General features: G+C 39.4%; 1 protein-coding gene across 1 annotated transcript in view; it reads left to right on the plus strand.

Moving 5' to 3' along the window:
• The window catches only part of ARSB (arylsulfatase B), a 104783-nt gene that overhangs the window by 36958 nt on the left and 50980 nt on the right, over positions 1-16845 (plus strand). Inside the window, exon 5 of the mRNA XM_065406354.1 lies at positions 14446-14689. Within this exon, the coding sequence (XP_065262426.1) occupies positions 14446-14689 (244 nt within the window). The remainder of the gene's footprint in view (positions 1-14445; positions 14690-16845) is intronic.

The following is a 16845-nucleotide window of genomic DNA, read 5'->3' on the forward strand; positions in this document are numbered from 1 at the left end:
AAACTTAACTCAAACTTAAATTTAATTCAGAATAAATATTTACAAACCCCCCTATTTTAAAGGGGAGCAACTGTCTTCTCAATTGATTTTCCTTAAGATGGAAGTGGAAATAAGGTTGTCTCACTTTGTTAAAAGAAAAACAATCAGGTCCTGAAAAGCCCTGAAACTGGAACCAGTAACATGAATTATTATTGACCATATTTTCCTCACTGAACACTGTGTACACACATTTTGTACAGGATTACAGGCAGATGATGGTGTTAGTGTGTCAGCAGCTCTCAGTGTCTGGAATAGCAGCAGTAGAAGGTATTTATATTTTCTTTCAGTATTTTGAAGACATTTTCATTTGTTTCTACATTAAATGTCCGAATGCATATTATAAAATAAAGAAAAATAAAAATCTTTGTAATACTGCAGGGCTTTAGACAAATCCTCCAAACGGAATTTGGCATGGTCTCTGTATCAGAAAGATGTGTGCAGGATCAATTTATCACAGGGGCCTATGAAGAGAAATTCCAAGGGCCGACAACCTCAGAAAAATTCAGCAGTTTTTAAATTGTAAATTGGTTCAATGGGGTGCACAGGTGAAAAGAGAAAATGGTGTGTATTAGAATGCTGGGTATGAAAATAAGCACCATGGATATAGTAAGGAGATCAGGAAATATTTTTTTGTCAGAAAGAACACAAGTCCAGTTGTTATAACTGGAGATGAGCCTGAAACACAATACTGAACCTAAACCCCCTCAACAAATGTTAGGGCAGATCTGATCTAGACCGACTAGTTAAAATGCGTTCTTCTTAAGCGCTGAAGTATGATATACATTATACTGTTGGTGAGTAGGTTTGAAATATCTGAGTGGTTATTTATATTGTCCCTGCTACCTAAGGCTACATTTTTCTCCTTACTCTGCTCTCAAGTTTCATTATTTGTAACAGTTAACACTGTTACTTTGCCTATATAGGATATTAAGGTGGCTAGGTTTTAAAGGAACTTTTTGGCATCTGTAACTTTATTCTTTTGAACAGAATAATAACTTTCTTTAAACATTGTATATGACTGGCTATTCCTTATTTTGTGTATATAATTATTCCATACATTCTCATATATATAAAAAATATAAATAAATGGTTGGCATACATAGTTAGGCAACCATGTTGGGTGCACAAATGGATTTGTGTGCGTAACTGTAGGTGCCCACACTTTGAAATTTTGGCCATACTGTATTATTAGCCTTGTTGTCTTCAGTTTTTTAAAAAAACTGTGTAACGTATGTACTCTATTGTAAGTTAAGTTGTTTCAGTGTTTTGCCAAAAGTTCATTTTCCAGAGTGTTTTGTACATGGGGGTACAACAGTCATGCAGCTAGACTTATGTTGATTGGTGAATTAGATCCTTTATAATAGTAAAAACTGCAGCATTTTTCTTAAGGGAGGTCAACTATATTTTTCTGTATTCTTAAAATATCTTCTTTTAAAATTGGATCACATTTATTCCACAAATGCTGTTAGTAAATTTATATATTTGGCCCTGGCCTGAAGATATAATAAACAGCCAAATGAAAGGGGCTCTTAGGGACATAATTTGCATCACCACTGTACCACTGCTAATTCTTGTGTAAATACATTAGAGGTATAAATACCAGAGAGGAAGAGGAATTATTTAAGTTAAGCACCAATACTGGCACAAGAACAAATGGATATAAACTGTCCATCAACAAGTTTAGGCTTGAAATTAGACACAGCTTTCTAATCATCAGAGGAGTGAAGTTCTGGAACAGCCTTCCAAGCAGAGCAGTGGGGGCAAAAAACCTAACTGGCTTCAAGACTGAGCTTGATAAGTTTATGAAGGGGCTGGTATGATGAGACTACCTACAATGCCATGTGGCCCATCTGGGACTGCTACTAGCAAATATCCCCAATAGTCAGAGATGAGACTCTAGATAGAGAGGGCTCTGAGATACTACAGAGAATTCTTTCCCTAGTGTCTGGCTGGTGGGTCATGCGGATATGCTCAGGGTCCAATTGATTGCCATATTTGGGATTGGGAAGGAATTTTCCCCCAGGTCAGATTGGCAAAGACCCTGGGGGGGTTTTCACCTTCCTCAACAGTATGGAGCATGGGTCACTTGCTGTTTTAAACTAGAGTAAATGGTGGAGTCTGTGTAACTAGAAGTCTTGAAATCATGATTTGAGGGGTTCAGTAACTTAGCTAGAGATTAGGGATCTATTACAGAAGTGGATGGGTGAGGTTCTGTGGCCTGCAATGTGCAGGAGGTCAGACTAGATGATCATGATGGACCCTTCTGGCCTTAAAATCTATGAGATTGAGTCTATGATACGGGACTCAATTTAATAAAGAATTAGAGGAGGATAATTAATGCAAATAAACATGCATTTATGGAAAATAGATCTTGTCATACTAACTTGATATCTGTTTTTTTGATGAGATTACAAGTTTGGTTGATAAAAATAATAGTGTTAATGTTATATACTTCTGTAAGGTGTTTGACTTGGTCCCTCATGACATTTTGATTAAAAAAACTAAAATAATATAAAATTAACAGGGCACACATTAAATGGATTTAAAAACTGGCTAACTGCTAGTTGTCAAAATGTAAATGTAAGCTGGGAATCATCATTGAGCTGGTATGTTTCCAGTGGGGTCCTGCAGGAATCAGTTCTTGGCCCTACACTCATTAACATTTTTATCAATGACGTGGAAGAAAACACAAAATCGTCACTAAGAAAGCTTGGAGATGACCCAAAATTGGGGGAGTGGTAAATAATGAAGAGGACAGGTCACTGATACAAAGTGATGTGGATCACTTGATAAGCGAGGCGCAAGCAAACAATATGCATATTAATAGCTAAATGTAAATGTATACCACTAGTAACAAAGATTGTAGGCCATACTTACATAATGGGGAACTCTATCCGGGGAAGCAGTGACTCCAAAAAAAAATGTGGAGGTCATGGTGGATAATTATCAGAACATGAGCTCCCACTGGGAGCCTGTGGCCAAAAGTACTAATGCAATCCTAGGATGCATAAACACAGGAATCTTGAGTAGGAGTAGAGAGCTTATTTTACCATTGTATTTGGCACGGGTGTGTGATTGCTTCTGGAATAGTGTGTCTAGTTTTCGTGCCCACAATTCAAGAAGGATGTTGATAAATTGGAGAGGGTTCAGAGAGGAGCCATAAGAATGATTTAAAGGATGAAGAAAACATACCTTATAGTGATAGACTCAAAGAGCTCAATCTCTTTAGCATAACAAAGAGAAGGTTAAGGGGTGACTTGATTACAGTCTATAAGTATCTATTTGGGGTACAGATATTTAGTAATGGGCTCTTCTGTCTAGCAGAGAAAAGATATAACATGATCCAATGACTGGATGCTGAAGTTAGGCAAATTCAGACTAGAAATGAGAGGTAAATTTTTAATGGTGAGGGAAATTAACCATTGGAACAATTTATCAAGGTTCATGGTGGATTCTCCATCATCGACAATTTTTAAATCAAGTTTGGATGTTTTTCTAAAAATATGCTCTAGGAATAATTTTGGGGAAGTTCTATGGCCTGTGTTATGGCCAAGTTCTGTAGCCATTATGATAGTGGTGCCTACAGGCCTTGGAATCTATGAATGGAATCTTGGGAGCTAGGAAACAGGAGCGGCTAACAGGAGAGTTTTGCGAGGGAGTTCTCCAGTTGAAGGAGGAGCGATTACGTGACCCTTGGGATAAGTTTGTTGTCCGTAGTGTGTGTGTTTGTGTTTGGTGTGCTTGCTGCTTGACTGAAATATACCATGTGGTCTGTTTGTTTAGGGGACTCTGTGCTGAGCCTAGCGGCCTGCTAGGCAAGGCTGAGAGTTTCTTAACGAGGCTTTGATCCCTAAGCACTTTAGCACCCATCAACCCTTAACCAGGGAGTGGGGCTACTCAGGAAGATCAGGGCTTGCCTGGTGTGAGGGTTGCGGATCTCTCAAGACATCTAGATAGACATGTGTAGTGCTGGGAAGAGCCGGTGGTCGTGGTACATATAGGTACTAATGACATAGGGAAGAATAGGAGAGAGGTCCTGGAGGCCAAATTTAGGCTACTAGGTTAGAGATTGAAGTCCAGGACCTCCATGGTAGCATTCTCTGAAATGCTTCCAGTTCCATGCACAGGGCCAATTAGACAGGCAGAACTGCAGGGTCTCAATGAGACAATGGTGTAGGGAGGAGGGGTTTAGATTTATTAGGAACTGGGGAAATTTTTGGGAAAGGGGGAGCCTATACAGGAAGGATGGGCTCTACCTAAACCAAAATGGACCCAGATTGCTGGCACTTAAAATTAAAAAGGTCATAGAACCGTTTTTAAATTAAGGGTTGGGGAAAAGCCGACAGGTGCGGAGGAGCATATAGTTCGGACAGACACATCCCTTGGGGAGGATCTATTAATGGAGATTCTCTATGTCCTAGTAAGGAGGAGAGGCTGGAAGATGGATAAAATATGGGTAGGATCTGATGAGAAACTGTTAAATGAAAGAGGCCCATTCAATTACATCATGTAATGGCAGACAGCTAAAAAGTGACAAGTTTGTAAAGTGATTATATACAAATGCTAGAAGTCGAAATAATAAGTTGGGTGAACTAGAGTGCCTCGTATTAAATGAGGATATTGATATAATAGGCATCACAGAAACTTGGTGGAATGGGGATAATCAATGGGGCACAGTAATACAAGGGTACAAAATGTTTCGGAAGGACAGAACAGGTTGTGCTGGTGGGGGAGTGGCACTATATGTGAAAGAAAGTGTAGAATCAAATGGAGTAAAAATCTTAAATGAACCAAACTGTAGCATAGAATCTATATGGATAGTAATTCCAGGCTCTAACAATAAGAATATAGCAGTAGGGAATTATTACTGACCAGCATGGTAATAGTGACTGTGAAATGCTCCGGGAGATTAGAGAGGCTATAAAAATAAAAAACTCAGTAATAATGGGGGATTTCAACTATCCCCATATTGACTGGGTACATGTCACCTCGCTATGAGATGTAGAGATAAAGTGTCTTGACACCTTAAATGACTGCTTCTTGGAGCAGCTAGTCTTGGAACCCACAAGAGGAGAGGCAATTCTTGACTTAGTCCTAAGTGGAGCACAGGATCTGGTCCAAGAGGTGAATATAGGTGGACTGCTTGGTAATAGTGACCATAATATAATTAAATTTAACATCCCTGTGGTGGGGAAAACACCACAGCAGCTCAACAGTGTGGCATTTAATTTCAGAAAGGGGGACTACACAAAAACGAGGAAAATAGTTAAACAGAAATTAAAAGGTACAGTGCCAAAAGTGAAATCCCTGAAAGCTGCATGGAAACTTTTTAAAGACACCATAATAGATTCTCAACTTAAATGTATAGCCCAAATAGAGGCTCAACTTAAATGTATAGCCCAAATTAAAAAACATAGTAAGAGAACCAAGAGTGCCACCATGGCTAAACAACAAAGTAAAAGAAGCAGTGAGAGGCAAAAAGGCATCCTTTAAAAAGTGGAAGTTTAATCCTAGTAAAGAAAATAGAAAGAAGCATAAACTCTGGCAAATAAAGTGTAAAAATATAATTAGGAAGGCCAAAAAGGAATTTGAAGAAAAGCTAGCCAAAGACTCAAAAAATAATAGATTTTTTTTTTTAAAGTACATCAGAAGCAGGAAGCCTGCTAAACAACCAGTGGGGCCACTGGATGATCAAGGTGCTAAAGGAGCACTCAAGGATGATAAGGCTATTGCGGAGAAACTAAATGAATTTTTTGCATCGGTCTTCTTGGCTGAGAATGTGAGGGAGATTCCCAAACCTGAGCCAGGTCCCTCACCAAAGGCTCTTAAGCAGAGTAAGCTGTCATGGGATAAGAAGGAAGGTCCTCTCCTGGATCAGTAAAAGATAGGAAACAAAGAATAGGAATAAACGGTCAGTTTTCAGAATGGAGAGAGGCAAATAGTGGTGTCTCCCAGAAGTCTGCACTGGGACGAGTCCTATTCAACATATTCATAAATGATCTGGAAAAAGGGGTAAAAAGAGGTGGCAAAATTTTCAGATGATACAAAACTACTCAAGATAGATAAGTCCCAAGCAGACTGTGAAGAGCTTCGAAAGAATCTCTCAAAATTGGGTGACTGGGCAACAAAATGGCAAATGAAATTTAATGCTGATAAGTGCAAAGTAATGCACATTATAAAACATAATCCCAACTATACATACAAAATGATGATGTCTATATTTGCTGTTACAACTCAAGAAAGTGATCTTGGAGTCATTGTGGATAGTTCTCTGAAAACATCCACTCAATGTGCGGTGGCAGTCAAAAAAAGCGATCAATGTTGGGAATCCTTAAAGGGATAGATAAGACAGAAAATATTATATTGCCTCTCCATATAAATTCATGGTACGCCCCATCTTCAATACTGCTGTGATAAATGAAGGGGGAGGTGGGGTAACTCCCTTTTATGGACAGCCAGCCAGTTAGCTGTAAAATCCCTCTTGGTGGCTGTTCTCTGCTTTTTTTTACCTGTAAAGGATTAACAAAGTTCCCCAGGTAAAGGAAAGGAGTAGGCACCTGACCAAAAGAGCCAATGGGAAGGCTAGAACTTTTAAAATGGGGGGGGGGAACCGTCCCCTGTCCGTTGTTTTCCGGAGAAGGAGACACGGAGCAGCAATGCTATAAGCAGGAATGCTGTGTAAGGCTTGAACCAGGTATAAAAATTCATCTTCCATACCTAGAAAAAAATCATTGGACAGAAAATGTTTAAATAGACATGATCAGGTTTATTTCTTTATTTTGGCATGTGAAGCTCCTCTGTGCTAAACCCCAGGTGCTTTTGTTTGCTTGTAACTTTTAAGCTGGACCCCAAGAAAGCTATTCTTGGTACTTACATTTTGGAATTGCTCTTTTAAAATCTAGCAAAAGCCTAAGTTCCAGATGTATTTTCTTCCTTTTTGTTTCTAATAAAATTTACCTGGTTTAAGAACAGGATTTGATTTTTGGTGTCCTAAGAGGTTTGTGCATATTGTTTGATTAGCTGGTAGCAACAGCTAATTTCCTTTATTTTCTTTCTCAGCTCTTCCCCGGAGGGGGGTGAAAGGGCTTGAGGGTACCCCACAGGGAAGAATTCCCAAGTGCTCCTTCCTGGGTTCAAAGGGTTTTTTTGCATTTGGGTGGTGGCAGCGTTTTCCAAGCCAAGGTCAGAGAAAAGCTGTAATCTTGGGAGTGTAATACAAGCCTTGAGTGGCAAGTATTAGTTTTTAAAATCCTTGCGGGCCCCCACTTTCTGCACTCAAAGTGCCAGAGTGAGGATTCATCCTTGACAACTGCGTGCAGATGTGGTCACCCCATCTCAAAAAAGATACATTGGAATTGGAAAAGGTTCAGAAAAGGGCAACAAAAATGATTGGGATATGGAATGGCTTCCATATCAGGAGAGATTAATAAGACTGGGACTTTTCAGCTTGGAAAAGAGATGACTAAGGGGGGATATGATAGAGGTCTATAAAATCATGATTGGTGCAGAGAAGGTAAATAAGAAAGTGTTATTTACTCCTTCTCATAACACAAGAACTAGGGTTCACCAAATGAAATTAATAGGCAGCAGGTTTAAAACAAACAAAAGGAAGTATTTCTTCACACAACACACAGTCAACCTGTGGAACTCTTTGCCAGAGGAAGTTGTGAAGGCCAAGACTATAACAGGGTTCAAAAAAAGAACTAGATAAATTCATGGAGGATAGGTCAATCAATGGCTATTAGCCAGGATGGGCAGGGATGGTGTCCCTTGCCTCTGTTTTCCAGAAGCTGGGAATGGGCGACAGGGGATGGATCACTTGATGATTACCTGTTCTGTTCATTTCCTCTGGGGCACCTGGCATTGGCCCCTGTCGGAAGACAGTATACTGGGCTAGATGGACCTTTGGTCTGACCCAGTATGGCTGTTCTTGTGTTCTTAATGTGTTACAGATTAATCAGTCTGATTCTATTTCATATCAAATGGGAATTGTTGATTGATGAATTATATAAACCTTGCATCTTTACAAAGGGTGAATCCTCTAATCAAGACAATTTACATGCTGAAGCCTGGTCAATAAGACGGGCACAAAAAGTAGAAAGGTTTGGTACGGGCTGTTTGTTTGGGGGTGAGAGGATGCAAAGGTTGAACAGGAAAAGTGGAGCTGAAATTACATAGTATAGCTTTTTAATACAATCCTGGATGAATTTGAGGACCGATTCTTGGGACTGTCACTTTGGGCGTGGGTGTCTGGTATGATAACCCAGGCACATCAAAAGAACTCAAAGGTATAATAGGGCCATGAGAAGTAAAGACATGAGAAAACCCAGAAGAATTGTGAGGCTGCACAGTTAAAAGGGTCAGAGGGAAGAAAAGGGGATAGTGCTTTCTAGACGTGTAAGGCTGTACCTTTACTACAACTGAACCAAGATGGGTCTGTCTAGCTTAACTCTTAACACAAGCTATGTTATTCTTACTGCTTATTTCATTTTGAATCTGATTTATTTTAATCTCTGCCTTTAAAAATCCAAACTATAACACTGCTCTACAGCCAAAATGCTTCTGAAATAAATGTAGTCAAACTTTACTAATTCTGGGTCACTGAGAACGAAAATGATGCTTAAAATTGTTGATTGGCTCTAGTTTTCAAGATATGCTATTGGGTCAGTATATACGACCCTTGACTTGGGAATGGCGGAGGATAAGTGAGTTATAAAAGGAAGGGATTTCAATTTAAACCAGAAATGACTAAAATACATCTTTGACTGGATCTATGAATAAATCTATGACTGGGTTTGGACAGTACTTGCTTTTTAGGCAAAACAATGAATGATGCAATCTGAAGCTGGTATTGCGTCATACATGATATGAATTGTATCATGTTATTCCTAGAAGTCATGGATGATGCAATCATAACGAAGCTTACATCACTCTGCTGAACAAATTGCCCTATATCAGCTCGAGAAATCATACAGTGTCATGCTCTCTTATTTGTCAGTGTTTGATTTTGCAAAGGGACACATTTCTGTTTAGCCAAAGTGAGCAGAGATGCCTCGTACTTGTGTGAACAGTGCAGATAACTTCTGCTATGTTTGTGGTGAAGTGACTTTTGCATCACAAAAGCGCAGTATAACCACTATGGTTAAGAAAGCCCATCACCTTTATTTTGGCTGTAAAATTGGAGATCAGGACAAGAGGTGGGCCCCACACATATGCTGCAACACTTGTGCAACAAATCTTCGCCAGTGGTTGAACAGGAAAAGGAAATCTATGCCTTTTGCAGTGCCAATGATTTGGAGAGAGCCAACAGATCATACCAGCAATTGTTACTTCTGCATGGTGCCTCCAGTTGGGAAAGGTGTGTCAAAGAAGAAAAAGTGGACTGTGCATTATCCAAACATTCCATCAGCTATACGCCCAGTACCCCACGGAGAAGGACTGCCGGTTCCTGATGCACCAGAATCACTCTCACTTGAGTCAGACGAGGAAGAGGAAGAGGATGAAACTTCCGGTCCTGAACCATCAATGTCACAGGACCCACATTTTCTCCCATCCTCCTCCTCTGAACCACACCTCATAACACAAGGTGAACTGAATGACCTTGTCAGGGATTTGGAACTACCCAAGAGTAAGGCAGAGCTGTTGGGCTCCAGACTACAGCAGTGGAATCTCCTGGCAGGTGATGTTAGGGTTTCCATGTTCCGTGACCGTCAAAAGGATCTTGTCCCATTCTTCTTCATGGAAGGTGATCTTGTAGACTGCAACAACATCGATGGTGTGATGGCAGCCCTCAACATCGTTCACGATCCAGATGAGTGGAGACTGTTCATTGATTCATCGAAGACGAGTCTTAAAGCTGTTTTACTGCATAATGGCAATGTTTTGCCATCAATTCCAGTTGGTCATGCAGTCCATATGAAGGAAACCTATGACAACATGAAACAACTTTTGAGGTGCATAAACTATGACCAACATCAGTGGCAGCTTTGTGGCGATTTGAAGGTTGTTGCTCTCTTGCTTGGTCTGCAGACTGGATACACAAAGTACTGCTGTTTTCTCTGCGAATGGGATAGTCGTGCAAGAGATTCCCACTACATCAAGAAAGATTGGCCACTCCGACAGTCATTGGAGCCTGGGAGGAAAAGTGTTCAGCATCCACCACTTGTTGAATCAAGGAAGATTTTGTTACCACCCTTTCACATCAAGCTGGGTCTGATGAAGAACTTTGTCAAGGCCGTTGACAAAACACAAGCAGCTTTCAAGTACCTCCGTGGAAAATTTCCAAGGTTAAGTGAAGCTAAGATAAAGGAAGGTGTCTTTGTTGGTCCTCAGATTCGTGAACTTCTTCGAGACGATGCATTTGACCATGCACTGCGTGGCAAGGAAAAGACGCCATGGAAAGCCTTCCAGTTAGTGGCAATAAATTTTCTCTGAAACAACAAGGCAGACAACTACAGGTTGTTGGTGGAAAACCTCCTCAAGGCATACAAAAGCCTTGGTTGCAACATGTCACTAAAGATACATTTTTTGCACTCTCATCTAGATTTTTTTCCACCGAACTGCGGAGCAGTGAGCGACGAGTACGGCGAGCGATTTCACCAGGACATTGCAACAATGGAGAAATGCTATCAGGGCAAATGGAGCCCATCAATGCTTGCAGACTATTGCTGGACAGTGACAAGAGATGCTCCATTTAATGAATACAAGAGACAAGCCAAGAAGCGCAGAGTAGACACTGAATAGGACTAAACTATGTACAGAATAGTTTTTTGCCTTTTGTTTCATAATAAATTTTATTTATATAACCCTTTGGCTGATTTTTAAAGTGTTACATAAACAGGACAGGTGAAATATTATCATGTAAAGCAACCATAAACACATGAAAAGACCTAGGTTTACAATTTATGATTAAAACTCTACTATCTACACAATATACATAGACATAAAATGTAAAAACTTAAATATCTTAAACAGTAGCCAATCAGTTGATTTAAGTGTCATATTTGAATTCAGCACATCAAAATACATAATAAATAGCACATTTTATCTCTGAAGCAGACGACTTCTCAAAAATTGTAGACCAGTGTTATGAGCCAGCTGCTTTTCATCCAGTTACTTATTTCTCTGCTTTTCATCCAGTTACTTATTTCTCTCAGACACTGTGATGGTAGGCTGTCTACCTTTGTTGTGAATTAAAGGGAATTGGAGCTTATCTGCCTACTGTTGTCACTGAAGCCTTAACATTTTGTATTGGGGGAATACACACATCGAATAGAAGCAGGGGTAGATAAAGGCCTACAGAACTCCATGTGATAAAGCTCCCTGGAAAGAGAAGCAGGTATCCTACCCTCGGGTTTTGGAGAGGGAGCTCTGTTGGTTTTCGGTTTATCAGCTTGATTGTATTTTCTAAGATATGGCCAAGTTGTCTAGAGCCCTTTTGTTGTCTATAAATTGTATGAAACGGGTACAACTACCCATGCCAGGCTATGAAGGTGAGTCATTGGCACCTTGTGATCAACTCTCAAAAACCGTGGATATATCTAACTGAATTAGCATGACATTTGCCTACTATCTATGGCTGTATGATCATCTGTCAACACATGGAAAGAGTGTAAGATATTGGTGGTGTTCAAGTGCTGCTTGAATAAACTAGCCACCACTCCCTGCATAGGCTTCTCCTAGAAGAGGAGGTTTGAGAAATAGTTTCTGTGTACCTTGAATATGATTGTAATCTTTCACCTGACAAAACTTTACAGAAGTAATTCTCATCCCCTACTGACCCCAAAACTGTCCCCCCATGTACACACTTGAATACTATTTTCTTGCTTACTATTTTTATTTACAATATATTTTAGCACTATGCTACTATGTTCTTTTAGGGGTTTATAATTTGCTTTTTACATGTTGATGCTCTCATTTCATTATTGATGTTTGAAGAGATAATTAAGATTAGAAATTACCCAGATGCTAAAAAAACACCCAGTAATTTTCTGTTTAGTAGTATGGGAGCTGTTGCATCCATTTTTAAAACCACCCACCAAAGTTGTTAGGTTTTCTTCTGACTTGAAGCAAATAATATCTGTTGGAACAAAAATAATACTTCCTTAATGGGTTTATGGGGGGGGAGGGAACCCAAACCAAAACAAAAATCAGTCTTTTCCCTCCTCCCCTCCCTACAAAAATTTCTTGGTAATTTAGTCAGGAAGTGAAACAGAAGAGGTCTCTTGAAAAAGAATTCCTAATGGGGGAGAGGGAGGGAAAGTAACTATTACCAAAAAGAAAATGAGGAAGTATAAATGAGTTTCATATATTGTCTATTTTTAATGTACATGTCAGATAAAGTGACCAAGGAAGGAAACTCATGTTGTTTTAATTATTTTTATGTTTATGTTGATATACAGTCTGAGTGGTGACAATATTCTGAGCTCTGTACAGGTTATAAACTAGACAGGGTTCCTGATCCAAGTAGTCCACAGTGTAATGAAACTGACATAACATGAAGGTCCTGAACAAAATTTCAGAGGGGACAGACGTTGGTCTGAGGAAAATATTATTTAACTATGAGAGAGATTTGGATAAGGCCCATGAAATAGAAAACTTTTTTTTCACTGTTCTATAAGATAGTGATCTATCAGAATTTGCTTAATATTTAAGCTGTTATCTTTTAAAACAAAGTAAACCTGCAAGCTAGTAATAGGCAGATATAAAATGGATATATTTTTGTGTGACAGGCAGCAGGTTTAAAATACCTAGAGTTTGATTCTCTGCTCAGATGTAGTGGAGATAGGTGCTGCAGGGAGTGGCTGGGTGACTCACTGATCCTCCGGGTCATCTGGCCCCACTATAAATTAAATCTGTAGGAGGGCTTGGCTCGGCTCGGCTCTCTTTCTGCACTACTCATGGTCTGCCTTTCCCCTGCAATGCCCCTAACACACCCTCTCCATCTGCTTTCACCAATGATGGTAGGAGAAGCTGGCTCAAGAGGTGGCGGACATTTCCTCTGCTAGTAAAAGTTCCCTAGGCACAAACTCTGGCTGCAGACTTTAGAACACTGAAGAATCTAGTCTCCCTGAAACCATAGTTCAAATCCCAAAGATTCATCCCCTGGCCCTTATAAAGGGTGATAAGTTGAGTTACATGTACTTACTGTGTGTAGATCTTTGATTCCATAAAAGCTAATATCTTGTCTTCTTTGTGTGGATGTGAGGGCAAGGCTTTTAGCTGGGTGCTCATAATCCATATTCAAACACTTAAGTAAGTGGTTTGATTTTTCAAAAGTGCTGAGCACTTAGCAGTTTCTTTTCAAGTCAGTGAGGGCCACAAAATGCTTTGCTCTTTTGAAATATTGGGCCATTTCTTTAAGTACCTAAATATGGATTTAAGGGCCTAACTTAGGCTGCCAGTTTGCATACTAGTTTCCTGCTTGGCTGCCACCCTCCAGAAAACAAATGGCTGCCTTTCAGCAATGTTTTATTTCTCAGTCTCTGAAGCATTTTGGGATGAAAAGTGCAATAAAAATGTACATTATTATTTTTAAAGTTTATTTTATTTATTGTAGGATCAGATTGAAGAATTCAATAAACTTTAGTTTTCATTCCCTTTGTATCCACCTTTGAGATGTCACACAGATAAAGTCCCTTTATCCCTTAGCAAAGAAAATCCCCCTTCTTGCTCAGGTTAAACTGATTATGTGTCTACAGCAGGAATTTACACTGATCCCTAGTTAATTAAATAGGAATGAGATCATTTGGCTTCATTGTGAGGATAGTAAGGCTGTCTTCTCTGGTTTATCAGACGCAGCACCTCCTTGTTCCTTTGCTCCCACAGTTGTTTCCATTCCTGGTTTTTAATCACATCATACAATTATAGTTAAAACTAAAGCAGGCAGTAGATTAAAAGGCTTGAGGAGGAAAAAAACAGCTTTGCTTTGTGTATCTTTAAAACTTTTGAAAATAGTTCTGGTTCATCTAACACATGTGCCCTGAAAACAGTGGAAAGAAACTGACATGAGTATGTTTTCTTATAGGTCAAGTTTAGTTACATAAACCTATAGACCTAAAAAACTTAAAACTCACTCACCCTCTCTTGTAAACGTTGGTAAGCTTTTTTTGCACCTGAAAGTAATATTCACTCTCTTCTCCTGCCACGTTATGTTTTTGTTCACATTTAAATATGTAACTCCTGCAAGATTTTTGTGAGGGTTTTAGCTAATATTTGTAATATGCTTTGAAGATGCAAAGCATCACAGAAAATATTGAGTAGTAGTATATGTAACTGAAGTTGTTGGTAGAATTTAGCATTATGTAGTGATTGTGATATCCCTGTGTTATGTAAATTTGTTTAAAACGAACACATTATAAAATATTTGTCTTAAAAATCATTTATTTTGCTTACCTGTAATTTCAGATAATGGAGGACAGACTTTGGGAGGTGGAAATAACTGGCCTCTAAGAGGAAGAAAGTGGACGCTCTGGGAAGGAGGAGTGAGAGGAGTAGGATTTGTTGCAAGTCCTTTACTGAAACAGAGGGGAGTAGAAAGTCATGAACTGATCCACATCTCTGACTGGCTGCCGACTCTAGTAACTCTTGCTGGGGGACATATAAACAGCACTAAGCCTCTGGATGGCTTTGATGTGTGGAAAACTATCAGGTAACTTGCATTTCAAATAACTGTGTCAGAATCCTGCTAAGATAAGAGTTTTATCAGCAAGAGCAACAGACCTGAAATTGGGAGAAACAGAGACATATATTTGATCCTAAATAAGATTGAAAAAAGTAATTTGCTAAATAAAAGGAGAGGTTTAAATCCATACACATTTTTCCTCCAGGAGGAGAACAGGAATGAAGAAAGCACCATAAATGAAAGATGCCAGTAATGTTACTTAATGCATCTCTGGAAGGTGTGCTCAGATGCCATGATGACAGATGTAGCATGATAACCTGAATAGAATGGAAAAGAATAGATTACTTACACATTTTTAACAATGAGGGTGATTAACAATTAGAACAAACTACCAATTGAAATGGTGGATTCTCCATCCGCTGGTGTCTTCAAATCAAGACTGGATGCCTTTCTGGACATTGCACTTTAGTCATAGACAAGGTATTGGTCTCCACACTGGGGTAACTGGGTGAAATTTAATGGCCTGTGATATATAGGATGTCAGACAGGATGATAGAATTGTCCCTTCTGCCCTTAAACTCTATGAATATAGAATTAGCTCTTGCTAAATGTTTATTCAGTCCTTTGTTCTTCCAAAGATGCAATTCCCTGAGGTTTATCCTACCACACATGGGTTATGGAGCTCTCAGAATCTGAGTTTCTGCATGTATTAAAAGCCCTTGGCACTTTTTGCAAGAGTAGGGGTTTTCCTGGTGACCTTGGTCTAAATTCCTTTATTCCTCCCTTTTATACTTTCATGCTATGTGCTAGCTAGCTGCCTAAATTCCATTCCCTCCCTTCTAAGGAGTGGCTTCATTTCAGTGATATTTGAATATAGTTTTGAGTCACTTAAGGACCATTCAAGATGCTAGCTACATAGCAAGGTAAAATAGTGCTACAATTAAATCAGAGGCTGGACTTTCTAATTCCTACATACCAAACATTGCAGATTTAATGCTTTGTGTATTAGTTATTGTTTATAATGCTTAAAGTTTTTGGTCCAACTATTAATTTTGGTAAAAGCCTTTCAGTATTATGGGGGACTCTGTGTGTGGGTATTGTATTTCAATAACAGAAATTATAAAACAGAAACTGTATAGATGTCTCCCCAACAAATTGAGATTGTTAAAACTAAAGCTGAGCTCCTTTTCCTTTTAATACCTCCCCACTTCCCACATTTTGCAACTTTAACAGCCTCCACCACCGAGATACAACATAGCCAGCTAACACACATTGAAACATGTTAGTTTGCACCTTGGTGGTACTTTTCAGTCATGTTAAGCTAACATTCTAGAGCTAACATGACTGATAAATGCATCCCTTTTGCCCATCAAGATAAGGTCCTTGAGGTAGATTTGATACTGATATCAGCACTTGGGGCACATTTGCTCATCTTCAACATCTTTTTTGGTAAAAATCTAATTAATGCAACTGATCCTATTCTATTTGATATAGGTTCTTAAACTGTAGTCATCCATATGGTATCTGAGTGCATTCCAGTAGCATGTTAAGCAACGTGACTACCACCTGCAACATGTGGTTCTATCTCTTTCCCTCTCCCCAGGGGAAAAATTGTGTGGGCAGCATAGGCTTTTCGGTGGGGTTTTGTTTTAAACAAAACCCTACATTGTATATGTCAGATGGATAGGTCAAAAAAAATGCACCTTGCACTTGGAGCAGAAGATGTGAAGGTTTATGATGGTCTTTAGTTTTGGTGAGTTTGCCAGTCTCAGATTGGCCTCCAAGAAGCTCTGCCATCTGCACAAATGAGCTTTAGCCTTACGGTTGAAGGTTTCATTGAGTCAAGAGTTCCGTTGTCTACCACTATTTTGATTCTGGAGTTTTAGGGAATCTTTTAGATATGCTGGCCCCAGGCCATTAAGGACTTTGAGGATAAGGCCAAAGACCTCGCAATTGACTAGATATTCGATGGGAAACCAGTGTAGAAAGCGCAGGACAGGTCTGATGTGCTCATAGCCTGTGTTGCTGAGGAGATGTGCTGCAGCATACTGTACCCACTGAAGTTTCCCAAGGGCTAATGGCTTCATGCCCAAGTATACTGCATTGCTGTACTCTACACAGAAGGTGAAAAAGTGTAATTGAGGCCAGGTCATTGTCTACTAGGACAGGATGAGTCTGCTAGC

The sequence above is a fragment of the Emys orbicularis genome, chromosome 6 (assembly GCF_028017835.1).
Source record: "Emys orbicularis isolate rEmyOrb1 chromosome 6, rEmyOrb1.hap1, whole genome shotgun sequence".
NCBI lineage: Eukaryota > Metazoa > Chordata > Testudines > Emydidae > Emys > Emys orbicularis.